This window comes from Cotesia glomerata, linkage group LG4, assembly GCF_020080835.1.
Source record: "Cotesia glomerata isolate CgM1 linkage group LG4, MPM_Cglom_v2.3, whole genome shotgun sequence".
In the NCBI taxonomy this organism is placed as follows: domain Eukaryota; kingdom Metazoa; phylum Arthropoda; class Insecta; order Hymenoptera; family Braconidae; genus Cotesia; species Cotesia glomerata.
In genome coordinates this window covers 20,410,296-20,430,040 of record NC_058161.1, presented here as the reverse complement: position 1 = coordinate 20,430,040, position 19,745 = coordinate 20,410,296, and the positions used below count along the sequence as shown (strand labels likewise).

Sequence of the window (19,745 nt, the reverse complement as noted above, 5' to 3'; positions counted from 1 at the left end):
ATTTATCTTATAAATAAAATTAATAAAAAGAAAAATTTTAAGAACTATAAGTGCAACTTTAAATTAATACTTAAATATTTCTAATTTTAAAAAAATGAAAGAAAAAATTTTTAATGTCAGCTGATTAAAAAATGAAAGATGTCTGTTAATTTCACTTTCATGATTTTTTATTTAATATTTATGTTTACATTACCTGTCAATTATCCAATTACTGCAATCCATTTTGACATTTTTATCCACTTAAAATTATTAAAATTATTTTTTTAATCACTTTAAATAATTATGAAAATTAATAATTAAGTTAGCCGACATCTAAAAATTTTATAATTTTTTTTTCATTAAAAAAATTATTACGAGTCAATAAAAAAAAATTTTATTTGTAGAAAAAAATTAAAAAAATTTCATTGAAAATTAAAGTTAGCAGTCACTTGAAAATTTTTTAATTTTATTAAACAAAAAAATTTGTTCCAAAAAATTATTTTAAAAAAATTGCATTTTTTGTTTTTTTAATTTCTTCATATCAAATTTTTTTTTTGTCAAAGTTTATTTGCTATAAAATTCTTAAAATTATTAAATATATGATAAATTAATTTTCATAAATTTCATTTGTAAAAAAATTGAAAAACTATAAGTGCAATTTTTTAAAAGTATTTTTTAGTTCTAAATAAATAAATGAAAAATAATCAAAAAATTATAAACGTCGGCTAAATTTAGTGTCATTAAATAATTCACTTCACTTTATTTAATTATTCACTTAATTTATTTAATTACTTTATTTATTTATTTATTCAATTCACTTTATTAATTTTTTCACTTCACTTTATTTATTCATTTCATTCATATATTCACTTCACTTTATTTATTTATTCACAAAACAATTTTATAAATGCACTATCACTAAAAATTTTTACTACTTAACTAAATAATAAAATTTAAACACTACTAACAATTACACAATGCATTAAAATATAATTAAAAATTAAAAAATTAAAACGCGCAAACTTATAATTGTCTATTTTAAATAATAACTGACTAAAAAAATCTGACACTTGTAATTAAGAATTAACTTTAAGCGCCCCGGTAAAAAGAAATCCTTTTTTATCGAAGATCGGCAGCAGAGTCGGCGCCTCTGCGTGATGTTGCTTAATTTATAGCCCCGGGGAGCGGAGTGGGGGGAGCTTTGAAGCTTCCTATTGGTCGGAGGCTCCGAAGCTTCCTATTGGTCCGGGTTTTCCCGCGCTTCTGCGCGGTAAATTTTAAATTACAAATTCCAAAAATGACATTGAAAATTTTTTTTTTAATTTTATAATAATAAAATTATTAAAAAAATTTAATTAAACAATTTTTGAATTATATTTTTTTATTAAAATTAATTTATTATAAAATTAAAAAAAATAACAGCTGTTAGTTTTTAATAAATAACCACGAGGTGTCTCTAGTATAAAATTTCTGTCATTATTTTATAACCTAGCAGAATAATAAAATGTTTATATATTTTATATATTTTTTTGTTACTTTTGTTGTTGTTAATTGGTAATAATTATTAAATTAACACTGTAAGTGTTTATTATATTAAAATCATGTGTATTTTTTTTTAATTAAAAATTTCGATAATTGAAAGTATGAAATAAATCAACCAAATAGTAAATAATAAATTAATAAGTCACATAAGAGTGATAAATTTATTTACAATAAAAAATTTCTTATAAATAAAATGAATCCGAGAAGAAATATTTTGATAGGAGATCCTCAGGCGAGGATTAAGCAGGCTGTTGACAGTGCAGCAGCAGTTGAAGTTAAATTTGCTGTGGAACCTATGAGGTACTTATCAATGACTATTAATTTATTGTATTGGAATGAAGTTCCTTATTTTATTAATTGGATTCATTTAATTACAGATATTATCGCTCGGGAATTGAAATGATTAGACAAGCTACTATTTATCGAGTTGAAGGTGATATAGAAGCTGCTTTCCATTTATATTTAAAATTTTTAACGTAAGTTTATTTTAATTAATTAGCAGACACTTGAGAATTTATGAAAATATAGTTAGCCGACATCTAAAATTTTTTATAATTTTTTTTATTAAAAAAGTTATTACAAAAAAATTTTAAAAAAATTTTTCAATTGTAAAAAAGTTCAAAAACTATAAATGCAATTTTTTAAAAATATTTTTTAGTTCTAATTTAATAAATTAAGCAAAATCAAAAAATCTAAAATGTCGGCTAACTTTATTATAATTGAGAATTTCTTAATTTTTCTAGAAAATTATTTTTAAAAAATTGCATTGATAATTTTTCATTATATTAAAGTTAGCAGTCACTTGACAATTTTTTAATTTTATTTATTCTAAAAAATTGAATTTTTAATTTCTAAATTTAAAATTTTTTTGCCATAATTTATTTGTTTAAAAAATTCTTAAAATTATTAAATATCTGCCAAATTAATTTTTTAGTTTCTAAAGATGGGATTTTTTAAATAAATTTATCTTGCAATAATTTAAAAAAATTATAAAATGTCTCAATTTTATTATAACTAATTTTTAATTTCTTTCAGAATATTTATAGAAAAAATAGACAAGCACCCGCAGTATAACACAATCAACAAGGGCCCGGTAAAAACAGAAATAAAAGAACTCCTCCGTGAAACTCTGCCAATCGTAGAAAGTCTAAAGCAACAGTTGCTTGAAAAATATAATTCAGATGCGAAAAAATATCATGAAGAAAAAGAACGACTGGAAACTGTTGCTGAGAAACCTGTTGAGGAAAAAATAAGGTTTTGGTTAATTTTTAATTTAATACTACTGTGTTATTTTATTTTATTTTTTTTTTTTTTTAAATAAATAATTCTCAATTTTCAAGCGTTAAATAAATTTATTTTAAAAATTTTTAAGTGTTCAAATACCAGACGACTCAGAAAAAGACAAAAAGGGTCTTAGAGACATTATTGTCCCTACGAAAATCATCAAAGAATTTTTGACTCTAGCTTACGTTAATACTGCCAGCAATAAAGAGACTTGTGGAATTTTAGCTGGAAGATTGCAGCTAAATAGACTTACTATTACTCATTTGCTAATTCCAAAGCAAAGTGGCTCCTCTGATTCCTGTTCTACCCAAAGTGAGGAAAAAATCTTTGAGTATCAGGACCAACATGACCTTATTACTCTCGGGTGGATACATGTAAATATTTTATGACATTAAAGTTAACAATTAGTTGATCATTTTTTAATTTTATTTATCAAAAAAATTATTTTTTAAAAATTGAATTTTTAATTTTTTTTCCATTTCTAAATTTCAATTTTTTTTCCTAATTTTTTTTGCCTCAATTTATGTGTTAAAAAAATTTTTTAAATTATTTATAAAAAATTGAATTATTAATTTTTAACAAATTTCTAAATTTCAATTTTTTTCCCTAACTTTCTTTGCCATAATTTATTTGTTAAAAAAATTTTTTAAATTATTTATAAAAAATTGAATTTTTAACTTTTTAAAAATTTCAAAATTTCAATTTTTTTTGCCATAATTTATTTATTAAAAAAATTTTTTTAATTATTTATAAAAAATTGAATTATTAATTTTTAACAAATTTCTAAATTTCAATTTTTTTTGCCATAATTTATTTGTTAAAAAAATTTTTTTAATTTTTTATAAAAAATTGAACTATCAATTTTTAAAAAATTTCTAAATTTCAATTTTTTTTCTTAATTTTTTTCGCCATAATTTATTTGTTAAGAAAATTCTTAAAATTATTTATAAAAAATTGCATTTTTAATTTTTTTTAAATTTCTAAATTTCAATTTTTTTTTTGCCTTAATTTATTTGTTAAAAAAATTTTTGAATTATTTATAAAAAATTGCATTTTTAATTTTTTAAAATTACTACTTGTCAATTTTTTTTTTTTAATTATTTCTCACCAAAATTCTTGAAATTATTAAATAAGGTAAAAGCCCCAATATATGATCATGTACCAGTATATGATGACTCCATGTATTTGTATACCTATATTTGTGAATATAGATATACAAATACATGGAGTGAACATATACTGGTACATGACCATTTATTGGGGCTTTTACCTTATCTGCTGAATTAATTTTCAAAAGTATTTTTTGAATTTATAAAATCTGACTACGTCAGATTATTTATTTATGCAACAAATTGTATTAATAATTATTACACAATATATAAGTTATATTATTTCCACTAATCAAAGACCAAGATTTTACGCCATTGAAGTTGTATGATTATGTGTACTTGTTATTTGTTTTGAAGCATATTATAAGATTGGCTGCTACTTCGCAGTTGTTAGCTCCCTTTTCAGCTGAAATTTTATTATAATTTATTATTTTTTTATTATAAATTGAAAATAATTATCACTTACCTTCCGGAGCGCAATCACTCACTACGCCGTAAAGTTTGTCACCAATATCTTTTGGTTTTTTATACTCATCTACGAAAACGTCGATAGCTTCTTTGGCCTTTGTTAGGTCAATCTTATTGTCTTTGATCTAAAAATTTATTATTAAATGACATTAAATTACATAATTAAGAAATTATCTTGTATCTTGTGAGCTATTGACACTTTAAAGATATAAGCTCATGCCGATGTTACACTCATCCAAACCTTTCATTTGAGTACCCACATCAATTTTACATATATTTCATATATTTATATATTCCACAAATATCATATATATAAAATATATAAAAAATACCATGTGGGTATTTAAATGAAAGGTATCGATGAGTGTAACATCAAGATGAGTTTATATCTTGAAAAATGTTATTAATTAAGAGATGACATTGTATTTTGTGAACTATTGACATTTTTAAAGATATAAGCTCATCCCGATGTTACACTCATTGAGACCTTTCATTTGAGTACCCACATCAATTTTTCATATATTTTATATATTTATATATTCCACAAATACCATAGATATAAAATATATGAAAAATGCCATGTGGGTACTTAAATGAAAGGTCTTGATGAGTGTAATATCAAAATGAGTTTATATCTTAAAACATGTCATTAATTAAGAAATGACATTGTATCTTGTCAACTGATGATATTTTTAAAGATATAAGCTCATCCCGATGTTACACTCATCAAGACCTGTCATTTGAGTACCCACATCAATTTTCTCATATATTTTATATATTTCACAAATACCGTATATATAAAATATATCAAAAATGCATGTGGGTACTCAAATGAAAGCTCTTGATGAGCCTAACATCGAGATGAGCTTATATCTTGAAAAATATCATTACTTAAGAAATGACATTGTATCTTGTGAACTATTGACATTTTTAAAGATATAAGCTCATCCTGATATTACACTTATCAAGACCTTTCATTTGAAATTTCATCTTTGAGATTTCATCCACATCAATTTTTTATATATATTTCATATATTTATATATATATATATATATATATATATATATATATATATATATATATATATATATATATATATATATATATATATATATATATATATATATATATATATTATATATATGTATATATGAAAAATATATCAAAAATGCATGTGGGTACTCAAATGAAAGCTCTTGATGAGCCTAACATCGGGATGAGCTTATGTCTTAAAAAACGTCATTAGTTAAGAAAGTACAGTGCAATTCAACAAAAATCATTATCAAAGTTATATTTTATTAATTTACTTACAAAACCGGAGTTTTCAAAGACACATCCTACGAAACACTTGATTTCATCATTGTCCATATTACCTTGCATCATCCGACCCATGTTTTCTGTAATTTAATTTTCACATTAATACTGACAACTTTTTTATTTTTTTTTAAATTAAACATCCAGACCTACAAACCTTCAGAAATTTTATCCATGCATTTAGGCGCATTGGCGTCAAAGTATTTCTTGAAAGGACATTCTCGTTTTTGAATTGATTTAGCGTCCGCCTAAGTAAAAAAAAAAATCACGAAAATAATTTTCAAATTAATTTTTTAATTAATAAAATAAATAAAGTCTTACAAAAGCGAGCACTGCGAGCAAAACTCCAAAAGAGATAATCGTATAGCTGTTCATTTTAAAAATAAAATTCTACTGGTACTGATAAGTTACGTTAGCTCTTGTATTTATATTGCAGAAATTGATAATAAATTACAGTCAGTAGTTACAATGACGTACAAAGGAAGTCTATTCATTTTGATCTTAATAATGATCAACTATTAATTTAATTACACTGTTATGTATCCATTTTTATTTGCTGCATTGTCATGCTTGTAATAATTTAAGAATTACGTCAAATATTCAATGGGTACATTGAGTTCTAACGAGTTTTAAATTGCTCACTATATTTATTAATTGATTAATTAATTAATTGACAAATTTATTTTACAGACTCATCCGACTCAAACAGCATTTTTGTCCAGTGTAGATCTTCACACGCATTGCGCCTATCAATTTATGATGTCTGAAGCGATTGCAATTGTTTGCGCGCCTAAATGTGAAGAGTAAGTCTTGGTTAATTTATTTATTTACTAAAATTCATCGGGACCTTTCATTTGAGTACCTACATCAATTTTTCATATATATATATATATATATATATATATATATATATATATATATATATATATATATATATATATAAATTTTATAAATATGTATATATAAAAAATATATAAAAAGTGCATGTGGGTACTCGAATGAAAGCTCTTGATGAGTGTAACATCAAAATGAGTTTATATCTTAAAAAATGTCATTAATTAAGAAATTACATTGTATCTTGTGGGCTATTAACATTTTTAAAGATATAAGCTCATCTTGATGTTACACTCATCGAGACCTTCCATTTAAGTACCCAAATCAATTTTTCATATATTTCTTATATTATATATGAATATATGAAAAATATATAAAAAATGCATGTAGGTACTCAAAAGAAAGCTCTTGATAAGTGTAACATTAAAATGAGTTTATATTTAAAAAAATTTCATTAATTAAGAAATTATATTGTATCTTGTCAACTATTGACATTTTTTAAGATATACGCTTATCCCGATGTTACACTGATCGAGACCTTTCATTTGAGTACCCACATCAATTTTTCATATATTTTATATATTTATATATATTATATATATGTATATATGAAAAATATATAAAGAGTGCATGTGGGTACTCAAATAAAACCTCTTGATGAGTGTAATATCGAAGTGAGTTTATATCTTAAAAAATGTCATTAATTAAGAAATTTCATTGTATTTTGTGAACTATTGACATTTTTGAAGATATAAGCTCATCTTGATGTTACACTCATCGAGACCTTTCATTTGAGTACCCACATCAATTTTTCATATATTTTATATATTTATAAATATTATATATATGTATAAATGAAAAATATATCAAAAATGCATGTGGGTACTCAAATGAAAGCTCTTGATGATCGGAACATCGAGATGAGCTTTTATCTTCAAAATTGTCAATAATTAAGAATTGACATAGCTATCTTATCAACTAATGATATTTTTAAAGATATAAGCTCACCCTGACACTACACTCATCGAGACCTTTCATTTGAGTACTCACATCAATTTTTCATATATTTTATATATTTATATATACTATATATATGTATATATTCTAGCACAATTAAAAATAAATAATGAAATATTCAATGAACGTCTGCGTATTAAACTTGTAACTACATTAATAACTTCAATCTTTGACTATTGTTGCGCGGCGTTTACGAATATTTCGAATAAATTGCAATCAAAGTTACAGAGGAAGTTGAATTCATGTATTAGATTTATCTACAAAATTCCGAAGTACGAACATGTAACTCCTTACGTCAAAAAATTAGGTTGGCTAATGCTTGGAGCAAGACGAGACTATTTCATTGCCTGTTTGTTTTATAAAGAAATTCGACTAAATTATCGACAGCTATTTGGCTCAAAATTAAATTTTTTACCGGTGGCATTGCGTAGAGGTGATGTCAGAGAGGACTATCTCCGCCTACCACAGGCGAATTGTGTCATGTATGACAATTCATTTTTAGTTCATGGCATACGAATTTGGAATGCTCTGCCAGCTGAGACTGTGGCTGTGGATAATTTGGTTGAATTTAAAAATGCTTGCTTCAATCATTTCTTTCAATGTGATACTTAAATTTGAATTAAATTTGAATTAAAATAAATTATATTTAAATTCGATTTTCACTTTCAATTTTAATTGGAATTTTTCGAATGCCTATGCGTCTTAGATTTATTTGTAATTATTTTAATTATCACTCTGAATTATTGCTTTAAATTGATATTAAATTAAATTATATTTTACAATTATAAGATCTTTCTGTCTATCACTAAAAAGCTGTATGTGAACGTTTCATTAATTAATAATTAATTTGTACTTAGTTTTACTATAATACGTAAAAATGTAAATCAATGTATTATTATTGCTGATGGTCCTGAGGGAGCTTAGGCTCTAGGAACAATAAAATTTATTATCTATCTTAGGGTGTTTAAAAAAAAAAAAAAAATTTTTTTTTTTTAATGGTGTTGAAAAGTTGAAAGTACATCTAAAAACAAAAATTTTGGCGCCTATTAGAGCCCTTAATATTAATATTAAGGTTTGCCTCAATTCATTTGTAATTTTTCTATTTAAATAGCACGAGAAAACTTTTTTTTTATTTTTGAATTTTAATTACTTCGGAATGGCTTGTTTACGCAATATTCCAGAGAAAGGTCTTATAGGAAATTTCACGCTCTACAAAAAACGTTTAAAGGTCAAAGTTCCTCAGATCAACCGTTTCAAAGATATTTGCAATCAAAAATAACACCAATCAAAAATTTCAAATATTTTCCAATAAAATTGCAAAAAAAAATCATACTTTATATTGATATTGTTTTTTTTTGTAAAATCAATTGAATTCTGTTAATTTGAGATTTTAATTTTTTTTTTGCTTATTTACTCCATACGTAACTCACAAAAAGTACAAATACATAAATATAAAGATTAAAATTATCAAACAAATTATTTTTGGGTCTCTTTTATAACAAATTAATTTTATATTTCATAAAGTTTATAAATTTTTGTAAGATGAAAATGTAAAGTTCCTGATCACACTAACTAAACAAACACTCATCATTGTATTTTATTAAAAATGTTAAAAAAATTATAAGTATATTAAATCAATTCAATCAAGGTTGGCAATAGCCTAATCGGTTCGGTACCTGCATTTCGAAAGAGTGGGACCAGGGTTCGATTCCGGCGCGCACCAATATTTTTCAATGATTATAAACTAAGAATATGTGCGTTTCATTGCCAGCCTCTGTACCGGTCGGGTTTTCTGTGGTTTTCCCATATAGTTATGGAGGTAAAATGTCATTATAGAAGTACCTCCATACTATTTAAGACCGTAATGCAAATGCAGGTACTGATTATAACGCGTAAGTCGGCCACAGTCGCAGCACATGTGTGTCGGGCATGAAAGAAAAAATCCCGACATGCAGGGGGGTGGGGACGAAAAAGTGGTTGAGAGTTATAATGACAGGGTTGAGAGATTATATTACGGAGAAAAAAGTGGAGAGACAATAATTCCCCACCCTCCCTTGTAAAACACTCTACAGTGATACAAGTAAAACCATCCTCAATTATAACCTCAATTATAAATCAATTCAATCAACTATAAAATTTGATTAATTTTTTTCATTTAAAAAATATTGAATGAGCTTTATTCAGCTCCGTCGATAAAAGTAGTATATTCGTTTGATTTGAGTAATGTAGTTAGTAAGCTCTGTGTTGGTAAGCTTGGTCGTTCAGTACCAATTTCTCTTTGTTGCTCTGCTTTCAATGCTTTGTTCTATCTTCTCGTCATTGTCTTTCTTTATTGATACTGATTGTTATTTAAATTCGTTATATTATTAATTTAATTTGCTTATAATTAAAATATATAAGTTATAAATTTTATGATTACAATGGTGAAAACAGTGTACTTGATTGGTGATGTATTAAGTGAATTTGGTGGAAAAAAATTACCTTCATTGAAAGAGGTTATGTCACTTTTATTTTATTATCTCAAAACGAAAAATTTTTCAGTGAAAGAAAGCATATCAACCACTGTCGACAAAGTTTTCGAAATTTGGTGTGTGGCACAAATCCCGACAAGAGAGAAAAGATCTGCTTTTTTAAAACTAACCTCAAATCACAATCGATGGAGGAATTTACAAAAAAACTGTAAGTGGAAAAAGTCAAAATCTCAAAAAAAAAAAAATGAATCCCTTTTTCGGGACGAATTAAATAAACTATTTGATATAGCTCATGCTGATGTGCTAAATTTACTGGATAAAGTAAAAAGATTATTTTATTTGGGACAAAAATCTTCCAGTCGACGTGGTTTTATTTCATATAATTCTCAACCAATTCCAGAAGATGTTGAAGATATGGATGTTGATGTAAGCGATGAAAATAATAACTACAGTAATAGTGATAACAATAATGAAGAGAACATTGATATCAATTATAATAACAATAATGATAGTGGTACATTTGATGTCGGAGAGTTCGGTAATGACAATGTTGACTATTCTTGTACAGTTGAGACTGATAATGTTGTTAATCATGAAATATCAAGTCAAACATCTAAGTTATCCCAGAAATCTTTGGAAAGTAATACTTCTCGTATAATCTCTGATTATGAAGATGAAATTCCAAAACAACAAGTTCCTAAAATTGATCTAATGACACCAGAACTTGCTGCGGCTTTGGATAGAGCTAATGTGAGTAGTAGGTCGGCGACTTACATTTTTGCTGTTTTATTATCTAGCCTAAATATTGATTGTGCAAGCGTAAACTTCAGTCATTTGACTATTCACCAAGCACGGGAAAAATTTCGCAAAGAAGCGGCGTTAAATCTGAAAACTAATTTGGAAACTGATAATTATGTGCTACATTTTGATGGAAAACTGTTGTCAGATATTACAGGCATAGAACAAGTTGACCGGCTTCCTATTATTTTATCATTATCAGGTAAATTTCAACTGTTAGGAGTCCTCAAACTAGAATCTGGAACTGGACAAAATCAAGCTTCAGCTATTATTACAACAGTAAAACAATGGAATATCAATACTGATAACATCAAAGCATTGTGTTCTGATACTACAGCGTCAAATACGATGTAGTATTTTGGAAGTTATAACACCAATCAAAGATGAAATTTTGAAATTCGTTAATAATCAAATAGAAGTAAAATTCTTTAATCCAGCGCTAAAGAATTATCAACTGATGTTACAATGAAACATGAAAATTTATGAAGTTCCGTATAATCATCCATTTTACACTTAATAATTAACCCCGTTGTAAATAAAAATATTGGAAATCAATTTCACATGATTATTACACTCTTAATCATCATTAACAATTACAATTGCATTTGTAAAATATTTTGTAACTTTTACTTCACATCAGTTGATAATAATTAATGTTCTTTACTTTGAGGTTGCAATGTAATTAATTTTATTTTGACTTTGAACTTTTTTTGTAGATGGATCATTATCGTGACGATTACCGTGAACTCCTGCAATTATCATCGATATTTTTGAGTGCTACTACCACAAATATTACATTTAAGCGTCCTGGAGCCGTCCATCATGCAAGGTGGATGGCTAAAGCAATATATAGTTTAAAAATTTTTTTATTTAGAAATGAATTTCATCTTACTAAATCAGAAATAGCTGGATTACGAGAACTTAGTTTATTTATCATAATATTCTATTTAAAAGCTTGGTATACTGGCGCAGTATGCGCTATAGCAGCACCTAATAATGATTTAACTTTAATTAAAGAATTAATTTCATATAAAAAATTTAATAATACTATTTCACGGGCATGCTCAGAAAAATTAGCCGATCACTTGTGGTATTAAAATAACGAGTTGTCTGTTTTATTTCTCTTTGACGAAACTGTTTCAGTTGAAACAAAAAGAAGAATAGTTCATGATTTAAAAAACTGTGAAACCAATGAAACTACAACGAGTCGTTTTATAATCGATAAGAAAAATTTAGTCATTATTAAATAAAGATCTTAGTTAATTTGTATCTATGAGATCGATAAATCTGTTTAAATCGTTTGATTTGTCGTATGATTTCATTGATGAGGATGTAACGTTGTGGCCTCAGAATCTACTAATTACAAAAGAAACTTGGAGTGTTTGAGAAACTTCAAGTTGTCAATGATGTAGCAGAACGCGGCGTGGCATTGATAGAGCAGTATAATCGATGCTTAACGAAAAATGAAGAACAGCTTCAGTATTTATTGCAAGTAGTGACAGAACACAGAAAACGATATCCTAATTGCAATAAAAATAATTTTATAAAAATGTAATATTTTCAAGTTAGAAAAAATTTTATGAATTGTTGTTAAATATTGTTTTTTGTTATAAAGAATTGATTAGTATTTGGTAGAAAATAAAATAAGTTTGTTATAAAAGAGACCCAAAAATCATTTGTTTGATAATTTTAACCTTTATATTTATGTATTTGTACTTTTTGTGAGTTACGTATGGAGTAAATAAGCAAAAAAAAAAAATTAAAATCTCAAATTAACAGAATTCAATTGATTTTACAAAAAAAAACAATATCAATATAAAGTATGATTTTTTTTGCAATTTTATTGGAAAATATTTGAAATTTTTGATTAGTGTTATTTTTGATTGCAAATATCTTTGAAACGGTTGATCTGAGGAACTTTGACCTTCAAATGTTTTTTGTAGAGCGTGAAATTTCCTATAAGACTTTTCTCTGGGATATTGCGTAAACAAGCCATTCCGAAGTAATTAAAATTCAAAAATAAAAAAAAAGTCTTCTCGTGTTATTTAAATAGAAAAATTACAAATGAATTGAGGCAAACCTTAATATTAATATTAAGGGCTCTAATAGGCGCCAAAATTTTTGTTTTTAGATGTACTTTCAACTTTTCAACACCATTAAAAAAAAAAAATTTTTTTTTTTTTTTTGAAACACCCTAATCTATCTATCTATACATGAAAAATATATAAAATGCATGTGGGTATTCAAATGAAAGCTCTTGATGAGTATAACATCGAGATGAGCTTATATCTTCAAAAATGTCAATATTTAAGAAAGTACAGAGCAATTTAACAAAAGTTATTATTTTATAAAGCAAAATTTTATTTATTTATTTTTCTATCAATTAATTTATTTTTATTTAATTAACAGGACTGGATATTTTACTCTGACCGAGCACGGATTAAATTTCATATCGCGGTGTCGCGAGTCTGGATTTCATCCTCATCCTAACGAAAAATCTCTTTATACGGTAATTATTATTTGATAAAAAAATTTTATTTTTTTTTTTTTTAATTAATTTTAATTATTTTTACTTACAGCACGCACAGCATTGTAAATTTGAATCAACGGCTGACGTTAAAGTCATTGATCTACGCGCTAAATAATCAATTAATTATATTAATATTAATATAAGGGTCATTCCACCAAATAAGAACATTTTTACGGGGCGACCCTCGCGGATTATGTTTAAAATTTATGGAGGTGTTCTCTATAATAAGAAATAAATTCCCCACAAGTTTCAGCCCTTAATATGCAGCGGTTCTGGAGTTATGATTTTTTGAAATTTTGAAAAAAAATTTTTTTTAACTTTTTTATTAATTTTTCTGATGAGGAAAACTTTTTTATTAAAATCCACGAAAAATCTTATCTTGTCGGAAAAATTCTCAGCTTTTGAATGAAAATATACATTTTATCATAAACATATCAGAAGACCCTTTGAAATCCAATTAAAGTGGAAAAATTGATTTTTCTCGGTGTGTGGTGCAAGGTACATCCAATTTGACTTTTTTTTCTGAAAGATCAGAGTTTTTTACACAAAATATATGGTTTTCACAATGTGCATATTTTTTGTTCAATCACAATTAAATTAAACGTTATATCGGCTAAGCGTTATACGATTATTCGGGATAGTAAAATAATTTTCTGTTAAATATTTAAAATTTCAAACTGCTCGTTAAAAAATTGAGTTTATACAATGCAGATGGCGTTCACAACTACGATTCCATTTTCTTATTTAGGATGTAATTTTCCAAAATTTGCGAGAAATACTGATTGGATTATGGAAACTTAATCAATTTATAAAAATTTATTGAATAAATTGATTTGTAATAATCCAACGGAATCGTGCTTCTTCAGAAGTTGTAATAGATGTCCAAACAATGAAGAAATCATTAATTACTTTCATGAATAGTTTAAAGAATTTGATGTAAATGAAATCGAATTTAAAATGTGGACATCAACCGATCGATGTACCATTGTAAACGTTATTTCGGATTCCGATGACTTTATTGATACCTTAGCGACGCAACTTGAGAAACTTTTAAAACATGACTTTATAGTAAAAATACAAAGTCGGTTTTTCCCTAATGCGATATTAAATTTGAAGAGTGGTGAATTAGCGGTAGTTTTTAACTTGGTAGAAAATTGCGTTTGTTGTGCAGGAAGTTGTGTGTAAAAAACTCTGATTTTTCAGAAAAAAAAGTCAAATTGGATGTACCTTGCACCGCACACCGAGAAAAATCAATTTTTCCACTTTAATTGGATTTCAAAGGGTCTTCTGATGTGTTTATAATAAAATGGATATTTTCATTCAAAAGCTGAGCATTTTGCCCACAAGATAATATTTTTCGTGGATTTTAATAAAAAAGCTTCCTTCTTCAGAAAAATTAATAAAAAAGTTATAAAAAATTTTTTTTCTAAATTTCAAAAAATCATAACTCCAGAACCGCTGCATGTTAAGGGCTGAAACTTGTAGGGAATTTATTTCTTATTATAGAGTACACCTCCATAAATTTTAAACATAATCCGCGAGGGTCGCCCCGTAAAAATGTTCTTATTTGGTGGAATGACCCATAAATAGAAATCCAAAGCTTTAACATTTTTATTTTCATTCCACGGTAGATTATTATTATTATTAATTATTATATATATATTTATGCATATATGTGGGACTATTGCGAATCAAATGCGAGAGTAATTTTTTAATTAGAAAAAAAAATTTGGAAATATTATTTCAATGCAAAATGTTTGATTTTTTCCAAAAAATTTGGAAAAAAAAAAGAATAAGTAGCTTAAACAATTTTTTTGTATTTTTTTTTTCAAAAAGTGCATTTTACAACAAAAAAACAAAAAAGTTTCAATAAGTCAAATTTTGATAAAATTATTTGAAAAATGAAAAACTAATTTTTTTCAAAAATTTATAACTTTTTTTTGGTTGGGTAAAAAAATTTGAAAAAATTCTGAAAAAAAGATTTTTATATTGTTTAAAAAAAAAAAATTAGAAAAACGGTAGACCCTGAAGGCCATCCGTGCAACTTCCCGCTAATTCCATACCTAGGTGCATAAAACTGCACTAATGACGTTTTTGAGCTCTTCGAGCTCAAAAATACAATTTGTGTGTTATTTTGAGCTCTTCGAGCTTAAAAGTCTGATAGAAGTATCATAGAACAATATTTTTTAAATTTTCAAATCGCACTAACTTTTAAATGAATCAATCGATTTTTACGTGGTTGGCAGTATTTGACGCAATTTAAAAAAATGAAACTAAAAAGTTTCATGACGAATCTTCAAGTTTGAATTGATTAAACTAGGAAATTTGGAGTAATTCCAAAAAAACACTTTTTTTGGTTTTCTTTCGTTCATGAAATTTCTTGAACGAATTGACCAATTTTGACCGGCTTGACGGCGATTGACATAATTTTTTCATGCTAATAGCTGATTAGTTTTTTAAATCGATCAGTGCAGCCGTTTAAAAGTTATTCCAAAAAATGTCGGAGTTATGTTAAAAAAACACTTGTTTCCAAATATTTTATCGAGGATATATCTCGAACCAATCAACCGATTTCCACGTTTTTGGCGGCCATCGACGCGGTTTTTTAAGCTCTGAAATTATTTTATATCATCAAAAACGATCCGAGAAGAAATGACGAAGTTATGTCAAAAAAACACTTTTTTCGGTTTTCTTTCGTTCACGATATCTCTCGAACGAATCAACCGATTTTAACCGGATTAGCGACGATCGGCGTGGTTTTTCAAGCTTAAGGGCGGATTAGTTTTTGAAGTTGATCGATAGAGCCGTTTAAAAGATATTCCAAAAAAACCACTTTCAAAAATGATTTTTTTCTTATTTTTTTTAGATTTTTCAAAATTTCTCAAAATCTATCGGTCCGAATTGGTTCAAATTCTCAGGAAATATAAGATTGAAAGAACTCTTTAGAACGCCGTTTAGTACGTTCCGATCGGTTCAGTCGTTCAAAAGTTATAAGCGAGTCACATAGTCACACACACACACATACATACATACAGACATCGTGACAACCTCGTGGGGATAGTCAGAGAAGCTTCCTGTGGCCTTCAAACGTCGAGATCTGATGAAAACTCGATTTTTGTAAAACGGGGTGAAAACAATAACTTCCCGATTTTTGAAAATCTTTGATTTTCTTAGCGGGAAGTTAAAAATTTTTTTAATCTTTTCAAATCATTTGACACATTTAAAATTTTTTTTTTTAATCAGGGAAAAAATATTTTACGCAACATATTGAAGCAAAGGGTACTACATATATATAAATATATAGATACATCACAGCATAAAAAGCAAAAAAAAAAATGCCTTGAAATTTATTTTATTATAATGTATTATAATGTAAACGTGTGTTAATAAAAAAACTTTATAAATTTTATTTTTTATAAAAAATACAAACCAATTTATATACATTATATTTTTGGATCTGCTTGTAAATATATAAAAATATTAAGACAGTAAATTTACAAACTAGGAGCAGCCCAGTTTAAAACTTTAATGGCAAGTTCGAAGCCTAAAAAGCAGGCAGCGTTGGCTGGAAATGCACGAAGCATAACCGGAGTAACTCCTTTGTAAAGTCCGCGGATGCCTTCTGTTGAAATAAGCTCTTTGAAGACATCTTTGGCGCCTTTGTACATACCTTCGGGTGCTGGAATAAAATTATAATTAATAAAAAAAATCTCTAATATATAATAATAAAAATTGTCAAGGCTTATTACCAGTTTGAAGACGACTTTTGACAACGTCGGGAGGCATCCCGACGATCCAATTGGCAATTCCGGCGCATCCACCGGCGAAAATAGTCGACAAAAGAGACAGTTTCTTGTCATCTTGGGCCAGCAGCCGTTGAATCAAGTCGTAAGTCATGAAATACATCCCACTAGCTGGGACATCTGCAAGAATTTTTTTCAATTAGATTTTCAGGTCCTAGTACATCAAAACAATATTACTTTATTTTGCTAATAAAATAATAAATTTTGCTTTATTAAATAATGACTTTTGTTAAATTGCACTGTATTTTTTTAAATATTGACGTTTTTTAAGATATAAGCTCATCCCGATGTTACACTTATCAAGAGCTTTCATTTGAGTATCCATATGCATTTTTGATATATTTTTCATATATACATATATATAATATATATAAATATATAAAATATATGAAAAATTAATGTGGGTATTCAAATGAAAGGTCTCAATGAGTGTAACATCAAGATGAGCTTATATCTTAAATAATGTCATTATTTAAGAAATGAAATTGTATCTTGTCAACTATTGACATTTTTAAAAATATAAGCTCATCCCGATGTTATACTCATCAAGACCTTTAATTTAAGTACACACATCAACTTTTCATATATTTATATATATTACATATATGTATATATGAAAAATATATCAAAAATGCATGTGGGTACCACTCAAATGAAAGCTCTTGAAGAGTGTAACATCGGGATAAGCTTATATCTTGAAAAACGTCACTATTTAAGAAAGTACAATGAAATTTTACGATACTCATCACGGCAGTCACATAGTGACTGCGAGGTTGCTAGTATTTTATTTTATCACCAACCTCTCATTAAAGTAGCAGCAGTGCCTTTATAAATACTCCTGATTCCGCCTTGTCTGTACAGCTGTTTGATGCAATCTACTGGACCATTGTACTTTACATTGTCCATTCCATGCTGGACTTGCAGCAGACACTTGATTCTCTCGCCCGGGGCCATTATAATCGTCGTGCAAATTCCACTGAAAGCCCCGGCGTTAAACAATTGGATTGCTGTTAGCTCGTGATCAGGACCCGTCTGCTGGAGTCGCTTTCCTAAGCCAAATCCCAGAAAACTTATTGCGAAAATTGGAGCTACTCCGCACAGTGGTGCTCCCATACCTAAAATAAATATTTATTTTTACTTTATTAAATAATGCATTTGTTAAATTGCATTGTACTTTCTTAATTATTGACATTTTTAAAGATATAAGCTCATCCTGATGTTACACTCATCAAGAGCTTTCATTTGAGTACCCACATGCATTTTTGATATATTTTATATTTATGGTATTTGTGAAATATATAAATATATGAAATATATGAAAAATTGATGTGGGTACTCAAATGAAAGGACTTGATGAGTGTTACATCGGGATAAGCTTATATCTTTAAAAATGTCACTAGTTGACTAGATACAATGTCATTTCTTAATTAATGACATTTTTTAAGATATAAACTCATTCCGATGTTACTCTCATCGAGACATCTCATATGAGTACCCACATGCATTTTTGATATATTTTTCATATATACATATATATAATATATATAAATATATAAAATATATGAAATATATAAAAAATTGATGTGGGTACTCAAATGAAAGGTCTTAATGAGTGTAATGTCATGGTGAGCTTATATCTTTAAAAATGTCAATATTTCACAAGATACAAGGTCATTTCTTAATTAATGACATTTTTTAAGATATAAACTCATCCCGATGTTACTCTCATCGAGACCTTTCATTTGAGTACCCACATCAATTTTTCATATATTTACATATATTATATATATGTATATATGAAAAATATATCGAAAATGCATGTGGGTACTCAAATGAAAGGTCTCGATGAGTGTAACATCGAGATGAGCTTATATCTTTAAAAATGTCAATAGTTCATAAGATACAAGGTCATTTCTTAATTATGTATCTAGAGAGCAATGCAGCCCATATACTTATCATAGTAAATTGACTATTAGTAAGGATGATATGAAACCTTGAAAAGGTCATAAATTCAATGTCATAAATCTTTACCCTTGTAAAATCCGCGAAATCCTTCATTGCGAGCTATTTTTTTAGCGCAATCCCATGTTCCGGTATATAAAACTCCATTTGCTCCAGAAGAAGTTTGAAGTCTCACCTATCAAATGTTTGTTATTATTGTTGGTTATTATTATTTTCATTGTTGGTTATTATTATTGGTTCAATTTTTTTTACCTTTATGGTATCTAAAGGATGACCAGTAATTACAGTAAAAATTCCTCCGACTCCTCCACTGAGAAAATATTTAATAGGACTCGGATTCTCTGCCATTATATTTTATCTATCTATTTATTTATTTATTAAACATACAAATTACACTATTAACAATTAATTAACTCTTATCAACAATTAACTCTTATCTACTTTATCAGATATAATAGAATAATAATAATTGACGTGATTGTACTATTTTTGCAACATAACCTGCAAAAATTTTTCTGTCAATTTCCAAAAATATTCACTGTTCTTTTTTTTTTTTTTTTTTATTTTAATTATAGAAATCAGCTGTTATTACTTTTTAATAAAATTATTTTTTTTTATAAATCATTTATGTCA

General features: G+C 26.7%; 3 protein-coding genes across 4 annotated transcripts; 1 reads left to right on the top strand and 2 right to left on the bottom strand.

Moving 5' to 3' along the window:
- Nucleotides 1-1,636: 1,636 nt before the first annotated feature.
- Nucleotides 1,637-15,057, top strand: LOC123263841 (STAM-binding protein-like A). 2 transcript variants are annotated; one of them, XM_044726875.1, is made up of 8 exons: nt 1,637-1,821; nt 1,899-1,997; nt 2,557-2,775; nt 2,894-3,179; nt 6,388-6,500; nt 13,227-13,326; nt 13,397-13,472; nt 14,931-15,057. In XM_044726875.1, exons 1-7 carry the CDS (start codon nt 1,715-1,717, stop codon nt 13,460-13,462), a joined length of 990 nt encoding a protein of 329 aa, XP_044582810.1. In that variant the 5' UTR covers nt 1,637-1,714; the 3' UTR covers nt 13,463-13,472; nt 14,931-15,057. The 2 variants fall into 2 exon arrangements, with proteins under 2 accessions (XP_044582810.1, XP_044582809.1); XM_044726874.1 differs by having other exon boundaries at nt 13,397-13,491; nt 14,935-15,057.
- Nucleotides 4,230-6,129, bottom strand: LOC123263866. The gene is made up of 5 exons (XM_044726904.1): nt 6,019-6,129; nt 5,855-5,945; nt 5,695-5,780; nt 4,381-4,507; nt 4,230-4,320 (listed from the first exon to the last, which is right to left on the bottom strand). The coding sequence occupies exons 1-5, from the start codon at nt 6,070-6,072 to the stop codon at nt 4,244-4,246; spliced, it is 435 nt and encodes a 144-aa protein (XP_044582839.1). The 5' UTR covers nt 6,073-6,129; the 3' UTR covers nt 4,230-4,243.
- Nucleotides 15,058-16,737: 1,680 nt separating the features above from the next.
- On the bottom strand, nt 16,738-19,611 carry LOC123263850 (mitochondrial carnitine/acylcarnitine carrier protein). The gene is made up of 5 exons (XM_044726885.1): nt 19,365-19,611; nt 19,182-19,287; nt 17,951-18,265; nt 17,097-17,270; nt 16,738-17,026 (listed from the first exon to the last, which is right to left on the bottom strand). Exons 1-5 carry the CDS (start codon nt 19,458-19,460, stop codon nt 16,842-16,844), a joined length of 876 nt encoding a protein of 291 aa, XP_044582820.1. The 5' UTR covers nt 19,461-19,611; the 3' UTR covers nt 16,738-16,841.
- Between the last annotated feature and the right edge of the window lie 134 nt (nt 19,612-19,745).

Coding starts and splice junctions, on each gene's coding strand:
- LOC123263841 (XM_044726875.1), top strand. CDS start 1,715: ATGAATCCGAGAAGAAATATTTTGATAGGAGATCCTCAGGCGAGGATT. Junction 1,822..1,898: donor TTTGCTGTGGAACCTATGAG/GTACTTATCAAT, acceptor ATTTAATTACAG/ATATTATCGCTCGGGAATTG. Junction 2,776..2,893: donor CCTGTTGAGGAAAAAATAAG/GTTTTGGTTAAT, acceptor AAAATTTTTAAG/TGTTCAAATACCAGACGACT.
- LOC123263866 (XM_044726904.1), bottom strand. CDS start 6,072: ATGAACAGCTATACGATTATCTCTTTTGGAGTTTTGCTCGCAGTGCTC. Junction 4,508..5,694: donor TCTTTGAAAACTCCGGTTTT/GTAAGTAAATTA, acceptor ATAAATTTTTAG/ATCAAAGACAATAAGATTGA. Junction 4,321..4,380: donor GAGTGATTGCGCTCCGGAAG/GTAAGTGATAAT, acceptor ATAAAATTTCAG/CTGAAAAGGGAGCTAACAAC.
- LOC123263850 (XM_044726885.1), bottom strand. CDS start 19,460: ATGGCAGAGAATCCGAGTCCTATTAAATATTTTCTCAGTGGAGGAGTC. Junction 18,266..19,181: donor ATTTCGCGGATTTTACAAGG/GTAAAGATTTAT, acceptor TATTTATTTTAG/GTATGGGAGCACCACTGTGC. Junction 17,271..17,950: donor TGCTGCTACTTTAATGAGAG/GTTGGTGATAAA, acceptor AAATTCTTGCAG/ATGTCCCAGCTAGTGGGATG.